This window comes from Polypterus senegalus, chromosome 1 (assembly GCF_016835505.1).
Source record: "Polypterus senegalus isolate Bchr_013 chromosome 1, ASM1683550v1, whole genome shotgun sequence".
NCBI classification, from domain to species: Eukaryota; Metazoa; Chordata; class Cladistia; order Polypteriformes; family Polypteridae; genus Polypterus; species Polypterus senegalus.
The window spans coordinates 96,682,303-96,700,467 of NC_053154.1; the positions used below are offsets into that span (position 1 = coordinate 96,682,303).

Sequence of the window (18,165 nt, forward strand, 5' to 3'; positions counted from 1 at the left end):
GTACATTTCTCACTGGGGACGCTGAAGAACAGTTATTGATTTTCTAGGGCATTTTCCTGTCATAGTTATTTTTTTGGATAAGATTCATGTTGTTTTAGATTTTCTAAATACAAGACGTTTTGTTTGTAGCATAGATTCTGAGTTAAAAATACTCAGGTTGGCTTACAATTTTGCAAAGTTTACATTTAATAATTATTTTACTGCAGCCATAGATTCACTTTCTAGCTCCCAATGAGCTGCATTATTCATGTTACATAAAAAACAGTGCATTATTTTATTTGCTATTAAGGAGGCAATACTGAGAGACATGAAGTCAATGTATACCTACTTTCAATGTTCAGACACTCACAAAGTCCAGGGAAGATGTTATACTGTAGTACAGTACATGATGTCAATGTTTTACATAATGATCAACTTGTTTATCTAAGTGCTCAGTAAAAGTAAAAAAGCAGTAGGAAAAAACTACTTAGAAGTAAAAAAAAAAATGAAATCCAGTATTAATCCTTTAATGGTATCTGCTTTGTCAAGTCGTGGGTGCTGGAGCCCATCAAAGCATCCTGTACATCACAGCATTATTTAAATATGATAAAATTGAAGTTGACCTTCATAATTAGGTTTAAGTGCCTTTTGAAATAAATACTACATCATAAAACATAGACAAGAAGGATTTTCTAGATCTTCGAATTTACACAGTCCTCCTTTTATATCTGACAGATATTTTGTTGATAAATATGTCCTTGAGAACCTTCAGAGGTCTTTGTTTGTCCTGTTCTCAATCAGTTCTTGAACCTTTTATTCCTGTATGTATTAAGACATGTTTTAGAAAAATACATCTTTCCATGCTGTAAATCCACAGATATTTCTCATCCTTGGGAAATGTTCCTCTAAAACCATCATTAGAACACAGGAGTACAGGACCTAGTTTCAGTTTGTTGGTAGTATGGGATATTTTACATAATTTATATAGTTTCTTGTTGTCAGTATTTATGTTTTAAAGTCTCATGCTATACTATGCTGTGGAGGATGGCCAGCCGTTTATCCCGGCCAATACCCCAAAGCTGCCAGGTGGAGCCCTCCTTGCAGCATGGAGGTCCCCAGAAGACCAGCAGGGCATCATGGACAATGTGGTTTTTATGCACAGCTCTGCTGGATGCCATGGGGGCCACAAGAGGGAGCTGCAGGGAGGACCGAGGACTTCTTTGTGCCCTATGACCCGGAAGTTCGTCATAGGAAGAGCGGCGGGCTTCCAGGTTGAAGAGAAGAGCTTTTACCTGACCCGGAGGTGATTGAGAATCACATGGACTGGGAATTGGGAACACTTCCGGGTCAGGAGATATAAAAGGACTGTGGGAGCTCCCAGACGGCGAGCTGAGCTGGGTGGAAGGGTGGCAACGCGTCTGGGAGCTGGAGGATTGGTTTATAGTGATTATTGTGTGTATTTATGAGTATTGTGGAGGAGAGGGTGTTTTGTACACTGTGGCGAATTAATAAAGTGAACTTGAGGACTTTTACCTGATGTCTGGAGTCGTGGACAGGGGTTCAAGGGAGCGAGAGCGCCCCCTATCTACCACATATGCATACTCCCTTTCAGTAAAATTACCAAAAGAATAATGTAAATTTACAATGCTATGCAGATGACCTTTATGGTCATGCAGCATGACTTAGGACTTTTTGAAATACCAGGGGCCTCATGTAAAATTGGTGTGTATGCACAAAAATGTGGCCCATTTCCATGCTTACTTCGAGATGTATAAAAACTAAACATAGAATAAAGCCATGCACATTCTCACACAAGACTTACCCTGTGCATATGCAACTTTCCACTTGGTTTTGCAAACTGGTTGCTACTTGTACTGTGTGGTTTCCCATTCTTCTTTAGATTCACATCCCCGATGCGGCTTTGTCAAATATACTGAAATTAACCACATATTTTTTTTTTATAAATTTAAAGCATCTTATTGTAATCAACCTGTAACAATATAATGGTCCATGGAATGGCCAAGATATTCCAAATACCATAGATACCATAGCTGCTTTAGCGTTGTTACTCTCTGTGCAGCACACTCAGAGTATTTTAACCCACTGTATCTGAGTGTGGAATCGCAGCTGTACAACAGCTGATCGGAAAGCTCTACGTCAGACTGTGTTGAGTGTGCAGAGGATTATTGGGATACAGCATCTATCCTGAAGAACATTATAACACACAATGGCTCAACCATGAGCACAGTCTGTTTCAACTTCTCCCATTCAGCAAACACTTCAGAGCCTTTCCGGCATGAACCTCAAGGTTCAGAAACAGTTTCATCCCAAGAGCTATAAACACAGTCAGTCCATCAATTGCTCCTGGTAGAATTGTTTGTGCTTTTAAGTGCAATTACCACACTGTAAACTTGCACTGTAGTTGTAATATTGCGCAACCTGAGCCACTTTATGAACCATTTGCACTATCTGCACTATATGATAGATAGATAGATACTTTATTAATCCCAAGGGGAAATTCACATAATCCAGCAGCAGTATACTAATACAAAGAAACAATATTAAATTAAATAGTAATAAAAATGAAAAAAATTAAAATAAAATTAATGTTAGCATTTACTCCCCCGGGTGGAATTGAAGAGTCGCATAGTGTGGGGGAGGAACGATCTCCTCAGTCTGTCAGTGGAGCAGGACAGTGACAAAAGTCTGTCACTGAAGCTACTCCTCTGCCTGGAAATGACACTGTTAAGTGGATGCAGTGGATTCTTCATGATTGACAGGAGTTTGCTTAATGTTTGCTTAATATATGTATGGGTATATTGTAATTGTCTTTCATATTGTATATTTTTAATTGTTTTTTATCGTATTATTATTATTATGTAATTATTATTATTATTATTATTATTGTTATTTTATTATTTTATAGGAAAATATGTTTATGGAGGATATGCATGTTGAATCTCATTGTACCATACAATAGCAATGAAGGAATTCAATTCAGTGGAAGATAGTGTGTATTTACAGATAGTGACGACTGGCTTATAAGTCGATTTATATTTCCAAGAGGTATCTTCTTGGAGCTCTTGATATCATTTTTAAGATGAAATGCATTAAAGTATGTAAATTACATTATACAGATTCATTTTTAACTTCATTTAAATAATGTATACTGTTAATAATTAAACGTGTGGGCACGGTGGCACAGCGGTAGCGATGAGCTGGCACCCCGTCCAGGGATTGGTCCTGCTTCGCGCTGCATGCTTGCTGGGTCTGGATGGATAGATGGATGGAATAAATAAACTTGTACTCTGAAGAAATTTCAATGTTCCTTAAAATTTTTAAAGAATCTGCGTTCTAAGCTTACAGATAGTCTGACATTTATTAAAGAGCTTATTGTGTGGAGATTGATTATGTGGAGAAAGAAAAGGAAGGACTGGAATTGGGGGTTGGTATGTTTGAAAGAGACAGTACTGCTGGCATTAAATTATTTCATCGAGGGTCACACATGTCCCATCAAGCATCTTGCGGCAGGCAGAAACAATCCCTGGATTGGGGTGCCAGCTCATCACTATCACTGTACCACCATGCCCCCCATGTTTAATACATGCTTTAATTCATTTCATTATGAAAATGATAATCAAGTATACATTTTAGTATTTAAATTGTTCAGAGAGCTGTAATATTATGAATGTAATGTATTTTGTGTCCTGTCAGCATAAGAGATAGCCCGTTTGAGAAGCACATAGTGATTCACACACATAGAGCACATAGAAGAACACATACAATACAAAGCATTTAACATGCCACTTTAGTTACGATGGGATCTGAGAAACTCTAGTAAATTTAACATTGATTTTAAGATTAAGTTTATGATGTTCTTTATTTTATTTATTTGCATATTAAAATATGCAAAAATATGGGAGGAGTTGGGGTGGGATGACAGACATACGCACGTGCGTTCATGGAAGCTGGCTTACATACAGTCTGAATTTGTTTGTACATACGCACATTTCCACTTTTGTTCATACATCATGTTTTAGTGTAAGTTCTACGTGTTGCGTTTTGCATGAGGCCCCAGAAGATGATCAGAATGCTGAAAAGACAAATTAAAAAGGAAAAAACAGATCAAAAAAAAAAAGAGACAGAATGATAATAAGCAACCAAAGCTAGATGGCAAAACAAGAAATAAAGTCAAAAAGCATCAAAGTTCAAAAGCAGAAAATTAAAACCTGATGCTAGGGACGACGTAATTTGAAGCTCAGTAACACTAAAGAAATTGAAAACTTGTATCCCCTGAGGGCTAATCTGAAGGTGTAATCACCTCCATATTTGTGTATAACAGGCAGTGATGTCAAAGGTGCAATGCTCACAATCTCATGATCAAAACCAATGTGTCATTTAAGCTTGAAAATAAAGATCACAATGAAAATCATCTTCTATATTTTACCTCAAAATGCTAAATTTGAAATTTGCTAAATCATCAGAACTAGATTCTGCATTCTTCTTATTAGCTTGAGTGATAAAAGGATGACTTTCTAACTTTACACAAAAAGCTGAAAGAAAACAAAACATCTTATCCCACTGTCTCCATTTTAAAATTAAAGTATTTTTCTATTTGAGAAAATACAGCACCACTTTAATCCTTCCTGTCACTGTAGAATACTGAAAAAATTATACATGCTTTTGTTTTTAGCTAACCAGATTACGGTGATGTGCTTGTAACAGGATTGCTAAAAAAGAGCATAGACAGGCAACACCTTGTTTAAAAGGTAGCAGTTAAGCATTTAAATCAAAAAGTGATTGTCTGTACCCTTGACATCAGTTTTATCAAAACTGAACTGACTTCCCGTATCTGTTTATCACAGACTTTAAAATATTCTTAATTAATAAAAGGCTTTTAACAGTCTTGCACCTATGAAAATATCAGATTGTTTCTGTTTTCTCCAAATTGTTTTATGTGATCTCCAAGTGCTGGGCAGCTTTTTTGTTTTTATACACCAAAAATATGCAAAGTTTTAACACAAATGATACATCAAACAAACACTATAGAAGCACTGATGCCCTAGGCACAAAAAATAAATTAAATGAAATGGCATATGTCTTTTTTAAAAATAATTTAGTGGCTTCCTTGCAATTTAACGTTGACTGAGTTCAGGTTCTTTAAACTGTGAATCACCAGGAGTATTATTGAACCTAAGGTTTCAGTATGCAAGACCTTTCCAATTAAATACATATTAAGTCAGCTCCATTCTTGTGGTAATCCTTCTGTTTTACTTAGTACCAGATATCTTACTTCTGTAATTCATGACAACACTACTTAGCGAACAGATTGATCCATAGCCTTTAAAATCTTGATTGAATATGAATAGTAGCTTATGCAATTAAATAATTTCTTTCTTTTATCATTTAGTCACTGAACCATGGCTATACTTAAGAACCAAGTTAATGAGTAAGTCTGATTATTAGCATTTTAAATTCTTAGAAATTAAAACAGAAAAATAATTTGGCTATAAAATATATGTTTATTTACAGTATTTCTTAGCTTACACTTGTGATTTGGGGTAAAGCATTTATGAATAAATGAATGAATGATACTTTATTGGTAGGTCACATAGTTGCTAAGAATTAGTCTTGGTTGTTTAGCCAAAGATAGCAACAATATTAAGATTCAGTATACATTCAAATAGGGCGGAACGGTGGTGCAGTGGTAGCACTGCTGCCTCGCAGTTAGGAGCCCCAGGTTCGCTTCCCTGCATGGAGTTTGCATGTTCTCCCCGTGTCTGTGTGGGTTTCCTTCAGGTGCTCCGGTTTCCTCCCACAGTCCAAAAACATGCAGTTTAGTTGCATTGATGATTTTAATTTGTTCCTAGTGTGTGTGTGCCCTGCGGTGGGCTGCTGCCCTGCCCGGGGTTTGTTTCCTGCCTTGCGCCCTGTGTTGGCTGGGATTGGCTCCAGCAAACCCCCGTGACCCTGCAGTTAGGATATAGCGGGTTGGATAATGGATGGATGGATATATATTAAAATATCTATCTATAAGTATGTGACATTACCACAGCTATGTGAACCAACATTTCATCTTTAACTGATCACATCCTAAAGAGTGCAACTAATGCAAATTCACCTGTATTTGAACTAAATCCTGATTTTGGTATAATTGACTGGCTGTTATGGATTCTTGATTGGTTGTGGAAAAATTTTCAAATAATACTTATTATTGTTGTGGGTTATATATTCTGCAGTTAATAACCTGGGGTCTTAGAAGTGTATGTTTATAAGTGGTTAAGAATTCAACGGAGATACCTATAGTTAGGACATGTTATATGCTGTTCCCTTCCTCACTCTTCCAGCCCTTTACCTTCCAATACTTTTCCATCCAACCCTTTTCAATCCAAAGTTTTGAGAATGCCCTATTAATCAATCTGTTTCTGTGTATATTTTGGCCACAGAGGTCAAAAAGGGAGGAGTGTAGGAGTTGGTGACATTAAAATATTGAGGGATACGTTGCATTTCTAATCATGCAGTAGTCTTGACTTATATTTTATTTAAGCCCATATCTGAATTAGCTCATAACTACTTTTAGCTCATGTTTGCTTATTTTTATCTGTTGCCTTAGCTTACACATTGACTTAAAACAAATAAGGCAACAGCAGTGTTAAGACTCCTACGTTTTTTTCTGTGGTTTATACTAGCAAAGCTGCCTATGAAACTTGTTTCAAAATTAGTCTTTCCATTAGTTTTTAAGATCATTTTGTTCTTTCAGAACTTATAAAAGCAGCCTGCTCAATACAACAAGCACATACATAGCTTAGGATTTGCAGCAGGGCCCTAGCAGGGTTAGTGCATTTGTGTGTGTCTAACAATAAACCCTTGCTTCTGACTGATCAATATTTAAAGTGTTTGATTTATTTTTCATATATGTAATAATTATAAGTGATTCTACATCTTGGTTTTTCAAACTTCAAAAAGTACTGAACAGTGATAGTTGATTGGTATTGCGAACGTAATGATTATATGAAGGTGGACAACAGTGTTAACTTTTTCAGAAGGCAAGGCTATGCACTGATAAAAAAAATGCAGTGTATTCAATTTATGTCAGATTTATTATCACATGTGACACACCCATAGTCCTCCTAACTGATCAATAGTGCGACACAATATTTATCTCTATTCGTAATTGCAGTCGTTTCAACAAAATGACACCCTCCCCCTTCTAATTTCGCTTGATTCATTAAGAGAGAAGCCAACTAACAACACACACACTTTCAAAATGCTGTTGATGAATTGTGAAAGAACTTAAAAAGGTAAAACTGGGTCCAAAGGTGATAATGATTAAGAAACACTACTCTTAAGACAAATGCTGTAATTGTACGAGACACAGAAATTATTATCCCAAAGTGGTTGGGGAAAAAAATGCAGCAGTTGTTACCTTTGATGACAAGGTGCTTTTATTGATGCTCTTATTTAAACTGTGTGAGTGCTGATGAAATTGTATGGAAGAGTGCACTGCCTGATGGAAACTGTAGCCCCATCTTCAACATTTTAACAAGGCTGCAGATGGAATGGGGAGCATAATATATATTAAATACCTTTCTTACTGGATTATTTGTGTGAAAATTACTAAACTTACAGTTACAGCACCAATAGACACTTGGTAAACACATCTGTGGAGTTTACCGAATTTGGCTTCTTTGACTTTGTTTCTGCAGACAACCCTCATTCCGTGCTGTGGCAAAAAGGAGAGAAGTGATGTGTTAGAATGTTCCACTCACTAGAGCAGGGCTATTCAATTACAAATTCAGTTGGGCGAGATTGCCAAACCAAGAAGGTAAGCTGGGCCAGTCATTTTAGCGGCAAAGCAGCTCGTAATGACAAATTTTAAAACCAACACAAACAAATTTATTGAAAAACATAAGGTTTATTCGTTGTTTCTCTTTTAAATTTGGTCAGTTTGCAGAGCAAAAGGTGCATACAGAAAGAGCTGAATTAACAGAATCTGAGGTAGCTCCTATTTTTTCCACTTACAAAAGAAAAAACTGACCTAGGCTACATATCTGACCTATCTGATCACAAAGTGCATAAAACAAAATAGTGCACAGTAGTAGGCTATTAGAAATAACATTGTTTCCTTTTGAAACAAAATAAACAACTTGCACACATTTGACCCAGGAACATCTCAAAGTGCATAAAATACAAAGTGCATAGTATTCACAACTATAACAACACTGAGGGAACATATTTTAAATCACCATATGTGATTAGGCATGCCTCTGTTACGCATCCCACATTATATTGATGTATTGTAGGCTACAGTTACCCTGCTGACTTAGTGAGAGAAGTGACATTTTTTGTTTTGAACGAGAGCAGTGACTTTAGGCTCGTAAGTTGTCAATGGAATTCGAAGGCATTGGTGGAGAGTATGGTCAGTCAGAGAGCAACGAGAGTTGCTTTTTATGGAGTTCATGTGTGAAAAACTTGACTCACATGTATATGTTGATCCAAACATACTAAGCATGACGATCACTACTTTCTTAATGTTAGGGAACTGATGTGCGTTGACATCAGTCCAAAACATTGCAGGCCCGTTAGTGGAAAGCTCCAGTGCCATGGTTACAGATGACTGCATGTCAACAAGTTCGAGTGTGAATTTCCCCTCGTCAATGGAAGGGACCAGTTTCTTAGCTCTGGCGGATAAGTACCCTTCTATTTCAACAGTGAACGGGTCTCTGACAAAAACGGCCAACTCTGTGGGCAGATCAAGTCCATCCAATCAACCAGCAAAGTTATTTTTCAACATCGCAATGAAATCTGTCATCACATCCGTGATTTGTGCGGGGGGTAAGATGCCTTTGCGGAGTGTCGGAAAATGCAGCATTCGGCCTGTGCTCAAATCATTTGCAAAAAGGTCCAGTTTAACTTGCGAATGCGCGCATCTGTTCCACAAGGTCGATGACAGTTTTGTCTCTGCCTTGTAGTCCCAAATTGAGATCGTTCAGGTGTTTGAATATGTCGCTCAGAAAGCAGGCATGCAGCCATGCAGTTGTCGTCCAGTATGCAACTCAAGTGCGTGTCTGCCTTTTTTTGCTTGCTGCCGCGGAGGAAAGTTATGATCTCTTCTCTGAGACCGCAGAAACGCTCCAGTGCTTTGCCTTTGGACAGCCACCTCACGTCATTATGCAAAAGAAGGTCGTGGTGCTCAGCAGACATTTCTGACAGCAGCATGCAGAATAAGCGGTGTTGGAGGCTTGATGTGGAGTGAATAAAATGAATTATAGCCATAACGCTGTCCATTGTCATTTTGAGTGCCCCGCTTAGTTTTGCGCACAACACCGCCTGATGCACAATGCAGTGTAAGGAGATCAACTGAGGTGCAAAAGCGGACCAACGTGCTGCCAAACCATTCACTTTCCCTGTCATGAACGGAGCCCCATCTGTCACAAACATGCACACACACTTCATATCCAGACCACTGTCTTTAAAAAAGGCGGAAATTTTCCCAAAGACTATATCGCCAGTTGTGTGTCCTTCTAATGGCAGTTGGCCGAGCAGCTCCTCTCGGAAGCATTTGCCAAAAAACGGACATATATGCACAACTGAGCAGTATCAATTTTGTCTGTGGACTCATCTACTGCTATAGACATAGTATCAGCTTTCATCAGGACTCCTAACAGCGTTTCATACACATCTGCTGCAAGAATTTCAACCCTACGAATGTTTGAAGTATCTGACGGGGGCACGTTTTTTATAGCAGATACCACGCTCATTTTAATTTTATCGTCATTTATCACCTCATCCACGACAGCCAGCATACAGTCCTTCACGGTTTCAGAGTCTGTGAATGGCTTTTTCTTTTTTGCCAGTATCCAGGAAACTCGAAGGGATGCTGCAGTAGCTCTCTCTTGGGCTGTGAATGACCGCACCATGGTAGTACTGCTCCGGTTGTAAGATACAATCAAACTCTGCACTTTTGCAGTCCTCTCTTGAGATCCCTCTGGAAAATTGGTGCGAAAAGTGTGGTGTTTCTCAACATGATGCCTCCGCACATTGTAATCTTTAAATACTCCAACGCACTTATTACAAATTAAACACATTGGTTTGGCGTTTGGATGTGGCGGAAAAATAAACAAGTATTTGTCAGTCCAGGCAGGGTTAAACTTACAGTTTTCATTGGCAATTTTACGTTTCAGTGTTGAGAAAGACATATTGATAGTAATCTAAGCTACTATCGGTACGCTCTGCATTGTTTGCGTGTTGCAGGCTACGTAATTTACGTAGGAATGCTCGTTTTTGGCGGGACCATAGACATAATAAATACTTTGTATTTATATTAATATACTATATATTTATTTTAATATAATATATATATATTAAATTATATTAAATAACAATTTATGAATAATATATATTAATTTATTATCTATGGGCGGAACCACGGGCCGGGCCATTCGGAGGTTGATTCTGGGCCGCATTTGGCCCGCGGGCCGCCAATTGAATAGCCCTGCACTAGAGCATTATTAATAACACATACTAATAAATAAAAAAAATGTACAGTGATCCCTCGCTATATTGTGCTTCGACTTTCACGGCTTCACTCCATCGCGGATTTTAAATGTAAGCATATCTAAATATATATCACGGATTTTTCGCTGGTTCGCGGATTTCTGGGGACAATGGGTCTTTTAATTTATGGTACATGCTTCCTCAGTTTGTTTGCCCAGTTGATTTCATACAAGGGACGCTATTGGTGGATGGCTGAGTAGCTACCCAATCAGAGCACGTATTACGTATTAAATAAAACTCCTCAACGATATAAGATATGCTTACTGCGTGGTGCTTCGCACACTTCAAAGCTCTAACAGCCCGTATTGATTTTTGATTGTTTGCTTTTCTTTGCCTCTCTCACTCTCTCTGACATTCTTTGCTCCTGACGGAGGGGGTGTGAGCAGAGGGGCTGTTTGCACAGAGGCTGTTTGCTTAGAATATACAGACGCTCCTCTAAAAAATGCTGAAAAGACTATCGCGGTGCTTCATTTACTTAAAAGCCCAACAGCCCTATTGATTTTTGTTTACTTTTCTCTCTCTCTCTCTGACATTCTCTGCTCCTGACGGCACTCCTTTGAAGAGGAAGATATGTTTGCATTCTTTTAATTGTGAGAAAGAACTGTCATCTCTGTCTTGTCATGGAGCACAGTTTAAACTTTTGACTAAAGGGTGTTATTTCATGTCTAGAGGGTTCTAATAATGTTAAAAAACGTACTATGCCCTAACTGCGAAAATATTAGATTTATAAATAAAGAATCCTACTTCGTGGAAATTCATTTATCTGTCTGGAGCGGATTAACCGCGATAAACGAGGGTTTACTGTATAACTGTGCGGCGAATATTTATAAACCGTGTGGGAGAGTTTCTAAGGGCTTAAAATATATAAAAATAACCATACAAATATATGGTTTCTACTTCACGGATTTTCACCTATCGCAGGGGGTTCTGGAACGCAACCCCCGCGATCGAGGAGGGATTACTGTATTGGCTATTTTCGTTTTTCAAAAATGTGACCATATTTCATTCAAATCAGTCAAAGCATTTTTGAGATTTTGGAATATTTAGTTTTTCTATTGTTGGCCCTATTTTATTCCTAAATATTGATATATTGAAATGTCCTTTCTATAAATAAAATATAAATTCTCATGAATACCTTCTTCCCTAGATGTGCAAATCTTACCAGATTTCATCTGTTTGGCTAAATGGCAAATGCTGTTTTTGTTGATGTGTGAGTAATTGAGTTAGTCACTAAATTTTACATTATATATATATATCATGTTTTCATCACAGTTCAGGCTGTACATAATAGTGGAAAAGAGGTGAACAGGAAGTAAAATGATTCAAATCTGTTAACAGTGATGCATTTATAATACTTTATTTTTGTTAAATTTACATTTTTTAGTGTTTTGAGATTCTGTATTGTGGATAATCTGTATAAGTAGCTATAAAAATATTACTAATTTAAGAGATAAAAGAGAGTTTTATAGATAAAAATGAAAGATCACATACTACCTATTACACCGTAGTAGTGTCTTTATATTTACAAATTCAAAAGCATGCAGATCAAAAACAAAACTTTTCTCTTGAATTTGTGTCTATCTGGATGGGTGGCTTACCTCAAAATAACACCTTCCTTACCTCCCATCTCTCTTCTCAATTCCAAACTCCCTCCTAACGCCACACTCGGTAAGTACTCTGCCATGCCTTCAGCCTCATACACTTACCATGCTTCAAGATTCCTTCTAGCATAGGGACAAGAGGCTAATTCTCCCTCTAACATATTATAGTGTGCCAGCACCCATGAACCTTCAGTACCCTTCAGGGATAGTATCTTTCAGAGTCTGGTGTTTCTGTTGTTACATAGCTTTTTGTCATCTCTTCCTTTACGTAGGCTAGCCTGCCTTGTATTGCCACCTTTGAACCAGAAATTGCTGTAAGCACCTGGCAACCCTTCCTTTGCCACACTCACTGTCCAAAAAAATGGTAAGATATTAGTGGCATATACTAGGTTTCCCAACGTGTAGCATTCTGAGTGAACTTTACATATTTCCTCCCAGGAAATTACCTTCTCTTTTGTATGTTGGTGATCATTGTACGAGATGGCCGAGCCCTGAGAATGGAAGGATGGGGAAGACAGCAAGTTTTGGACACATGCGTCTCCCCAAGATGCTAGATGGCAGCTGCCCTGGAGTGTAGTGGTGCCCCAGTTTCCCACAGGGCATCCTGGGACTTGGAACTCGTTATCTCAGCCTTGATGGGTGCTGCCAGGAGGTGCTGTAGAAAGACAGAGAGAGTCATGCTTCACTTGCAGCCCAGAAGTACTAGGAAGTCACAAGGATGGAAGCCCTGAAGTACTTCCGGGCTGATTAAAGATATGTAATTCTCAATTCTGACCTGGAAGTGCTGGCAACTCACGTAGGAGGAAGAATAGAATCACTTCCAGGTCAAGAACTATATAAAGGACTGCTGTAAATCCAGCAAGCATGCCTGAGTCGGGAGGAGGTGGACAATGCTTGCTGGGAGGTGTGAAGGAGGAAAGAGACAAGAATATAATGTATTGTGATTGATATAGTGTATTGTGGCTGTGGTGGTTGAAGGGAACTGTTAAAAATAATTAAAATATCTTCTTGGTGCTTTTACCTAGTGTCCCGCGTGTCTGTCTGTTGGGTTTAAAGGGGCAACAGTGCCACATAGTGTCCACACCATGTTTTTTATATTCTAGAACAATCAATATGTATATAGCGTTTACAGCATCCTGGCAGCTACTGCCTTTCCACATTGAAATTTCTAGCTGCCCTGACACTGTGTGGGTCTTTTTCACTCCTTAGGAAGATTTCCTCTTGCCTTGTGCCACCTTGGTGATGCTGCTGTAATTGGCAGCCTCATTCTAGCCTCATACTGCTTCACAATGCACTTAAAAATATTTACCTATGCTTCTTTTCTTTTTAGGTATGCATACAAGCATAAGTCAGATAATTAAAGACAAAACACTGAAGCCATCCAGAAGAAGTTTGCCATGCCTTGCTCAGAGTCAGACTCATCCTCAGAACCTGAACAGAACACTCTCTTTGCATCCAGCAAATCAGATTCAGTCAAAGCCTGTGAGTGCTGGCACATCCACAGTGAATGTCCCCTGCAAGAAAGGTTAGTACAAAAATGAACAGTTGATCAGAGCCCAAAACAGATAATTCTTCTTCTGATAGTAACGTTTATCTTTAAAAGAGTAATTCTGGCCTTCTGTTTCCTTGGTCACATCTATGTGAATTTCCCCTTAGGATTAATAAAGTATCTATCTATCTATCTATCTATCTATCTATCTATCTATCTATCTATCTATCTATCTATCTATCTGTTGCCTCACAACTGAATCCTCCATTTGAATCCTAGCCCAGGCACTGTCTTTGTGTGGGATTTGCTTTTTCTTAATGAGTCTGTGTGAGACATTCCAATTTTCCTACTAGATTCTAAGGATGTGAATGATTAACTGAAGGCTCTAAATTGGCCCACAGTGGTCAATGGTACTGTAGTGGACTGCTGCACTGTACAAGGATGATTTACACCTTGCACCCATTACCATAGGAGTAGACACTGGCTCCCCTTTGGCCTAAATTAAACATGCATGTTTAAAAGGCATGGATAAAGGAATGATTCCTTTATTTCCAATGTGTTTCTTTATATGTGAAAATTGTTAGCCTGAAAACCAAGATTCATCCATTGGAAGCTATGTTTATTACCTTTCCACTGGTACTAAAACATGATGTGCCTTCCTTTAGTTTTGATACATAGTATTGTTGCTAATGGCATGCACTTTGTGATTGTCCACAGTATTAAAGATTTAGCATAAAATTAAAACTGACTTCTGCTCATAAGGAAGTAAACTGAAGCAGCAGCCCAGACCTCCCACTCTTCAGCACAGACTGATGCAGTAAGAAGTTGAATCACTTCAAAAACAACATGGCATAGTAGCTCACAGCTTTTGTGATGCTCATTAACTTGATTTAACTGTTGGCAAGTAACCAAACTGCTCGCCTCACAATATTTTTAACAGTCTTTCATTATGTCTGTTCATGAATGAGTCTGTCTGTCATCAGCTACTATAATTCTGTTTATATGAATCAACACTCGATATTGTGTTCTGTCATTTGGTGATTTTTTAGAGACACTTTTCTTCCTGGTTGAATGTAAAGACAAATACCATACATTGAAAACATATTGAATTCTCCCTTTCAAAGAAAGCCCAAAACGTTTCTGGGCATCAGGACTTGGAGAACTGAGAAATTGTTTTACTGTAAATCTTCAAGAAGATATAGACAATGAAAGAAAGTGAAGCTGTGCTTGAAAGAAACATAAGACAATAGATTGTGCCATGTATCCACCATTACATAGGCAATCTCCACAAGTGCAATTTTTGTCAGTTGAGTACTGAATACAGTTTAAGGATGTGATCTTAAAGAAAATTCAATGGCTAAAGAAGGATGCCTTTTTGACTGGCATTACAGACAAAGATGGATTAATGAAACCTGCACGAGAAAAAGAAATCAACTCCTCACTAGTCCCTGCCTGAAAGCTCAACACTGAGGTTTGGTCTGTAACCACCTTAGGGGACCAGTTGAGGTTTCATCTGAAAGATAGAAACAAAAATACAAAAACTAAGAAGTAATTTAAATAAGAGAACTGCTATCTACAGGTTTTGCATGATAGCATGATAGAGGCTGCATCCTGGCTGCTAATGTTGCATGCTTACTCCCCCTCACCTGCCATTGTGTCAGCAATCATTCATGGCTTCACATGGACTTTGATCATACAGTGAGGCGCTCTACAAAGTACATGCTACAGTGTCTATAAAAAGCATTCACTCCCTTGGTAATTTCCATATGTATTGATATATAACATTGAATCACTGTGTATTTAATTTGGCCTTTTTGACACTGGTCAGCAGAAAAAGTTTCTTTAACTGTCAAATGAAAACAGTTCTCCGCTTAGTGTCCTGCATTAATTACAAATATAAAACACAAAATAATTGCATAAGTATTCATCTCCTTTAATATGACAGGCCTAAATTATTCAGCAGTTGTACAACCAATTGGTTTTAGAAGTCATGTAATTAGGTCAATGGAGATCACCTGATTGTGCTCAACTGTACCCAAGAAGTTTCAACTGACTGTGGTATAATTACACCTCAAAGGTCTAACTTATGAAGAATCATAGTGGCATAATCTACACAATGAAGACAAAAAAACAGTTCAAGTGACTCTATGAAATAGGTAATTGAAAAAGCACAAGAGAACAGAGACAAGAAAATATCTAAGTCACTGAATATCCCTTGGAGTCCAGTTAAAGAAATGATTAAAAAGAAGAACATGGCCTATAGCAGTCCATCCACAAAGACTGAGTGATTATGTGAAAAGAAGAGTACTAAGGAAGGCTACCAAGAAACATTTGATAATGGAAAAAGAGTTACACACTTCAGTGAATGACATTTAAGAGATGTGCATACAGCAACTATTGCTTGGTGCTTCACCTATCATAACGTTATGTGAGAATGGCAAAAAGTCACTGTTAAAGAAATGCATATGACATCTTGGCTAGAGTTTGCAAGAAGACTCATGGGAGACTCTGAAGTCAGCTGGAAGAGGGTTCTATGCTCTTATGAGACCAAAATTGAGTTTTTAGCCATCAGATTTAATACCATGTTTGACATAAGCCAAACACTGCACATTATCAAAAACACAGCACAATCACCATAGCATGGCATCTCAAGGCTTGTGAGGGTAGAGAGTAAAATTAATGCAGCAAAATGTGAGAGACACTTGAGGAAAAATGGATGTGCTCTGCAAGAAATCTGAACTTTGGGAGATGGTTTTCTTAACAGCAAGAAAGTGACACCAAGTATAAATCCAAATCTCCACAGAAATTAATTTAAATCAATTTTGATATCCTGTAGTGGCTGAGTCCAGACCTCAGTATAATTGAGAATTTGTGCCTGGAATTGAAGAAGGCTATACACTCATAATCCCAAGGCAACCTGACAGAGCTTGAGCAGTTTTGTGAAGAACAATTGAGAAAAACTGCAGTGTCTAGATGTCAAAAGCTCATAGAGGACTCAGCACATAGACTCAAGATTGTAAATGCTGTCAAAGGTTTTTCTACTAAACTAGCCAACCCGCGGCGTACCATATGCCGCATAATCAGGCCAGTTTTTTAATGATTTTTAAGCACAGGGAGAAAATGAACATTTGAAAAATCGGTAATGTAAAAGATCAACAAGAAAAGCAACATTGTAACAATACACGGAACAAACCAACACACAATCGTCTGTGACTGAAAACTGGCGGACCGCAATCGCACCTTCTCTTGCCAGACGGAGGGATGGTGGTGCACGGCGCAGAGTGTGGAACGGGAGGAGAGGAGAAGGACGTCCATTCAGCTCCCTCCGTCATGCTAGTCTGCTGAATTCTCGTTCAGTATGTACTGCCCGCTCATGTGCCCACCTCCAACTCGTCACTTGAGTCGTTGGCTGCTTTTCTAAATATAATCCACCAAGACACCCGACCACGGTAGTAGCGAGGTGGGAGGGGGATGTGCACAAAGGGTAGGGACGCAACCAGTGGGAGCGTATGAGTCGCACTTAGTGGGAATTCCACAGTTTGCAGCCCGAATGGGGTTCAACGGCTTACCCACGCCTCTCTGCACTGGGTAGACACACGCTCAATCTCATGCATAATTATTTATTGAATGTTAAACACTTCTGGAAAGACACGGTTGTCTAAAACGGGTTGGTGTGAGAATACAACAGTAAGTGAATAAAAAGATGGAACTCTGGAGAGAGCAAAATACAACACAATAGTGAACCGGCGGCATAACAAACGCCGCATAATTATTTATTGATGGTTGAACACTTCTGAAAAGACACAGTTGTCTAAAAAGGGAGGGTTTGAGGATACAACAGAAAGTGAATGAAAAGATGGAACTCTGGAGATAGCAACATATAATTGTCCATGAGTGAAGAAGACGCATGTTTGACGCGGATGTGAATTGCTGTATGTAGCATGTAAAACAGTTTGCTATGGTGCATGCGGTCGTGCGTCCTAACCGAAAACTCAGGTTTTTAAAGACTGCTTACTTCATTGTGTTTTAACCTCAGTTGTAAAGGATTGTTTTAAGGATCCCATGGGATACCCCTCGCAAACTGTTTTACACGCTGCATATGGCGACTCACCTCCGTGAGAAACATGCCTCTATGAACAGTCAAGGTGGCTCGGAGGTACATGAGGCCTCTACGACAGACGAATATAAATGATGCCGTTCTTTCCGTGTTTTCGCGCCCGAGTTGGTGGGTGTGGCTCTGCGAGTTGTCGTCGTATCCAATGGTCTTGGAGTTGGTGGGCGTGGCTCCTCCCTGCGTGCGCCATAGGTGTCTTACTTGTCGGCGGCTTAGTGAATCCACACCCCTTCCGCCGTACTTTCCATAGGTGTCTTGCCTTTCCATGGGTGTCTTGCCTTAGTGAATTATATATACTGTATAGATACTGATTTGAAGGGTGTGGATACTTACGTGATCAATTATTTGGTGTTTTGTATTTATAATTAATTTTGACCACTTTGCCAAGTTTTGTTTTTACTTTGATATTAAAGTGTCTTTTTCTA

The 18,165-nt window shown here is 38.7% G+C and overlaps 1 protein-coding gene across 3 annotated transcripts in view; it reads left to right on the plus strand.

The window, feature by feature from the left end:
* Positions 1 to 18,165, plus strand: part of ano3 (anoctamin 3) — a 398,850-nt gene that overhangs the window by 230,056 nt on the left and 150,629 nt on the right. For all 3 annotated transcript variants that reach the window (XM_039753659.1, XM_039753677.1, XM_039753668.1), the window contains one exon: positions 13,468 to 13,662. In XM_039753659.1, the coding sequence (XP_039609593.1) occupies positions 13,468 to 13,662 (195 nt within the window). The remainder of the gene's footprint in view (positions 1 to 13,467; positions 13,663 to 18,165) is intronic.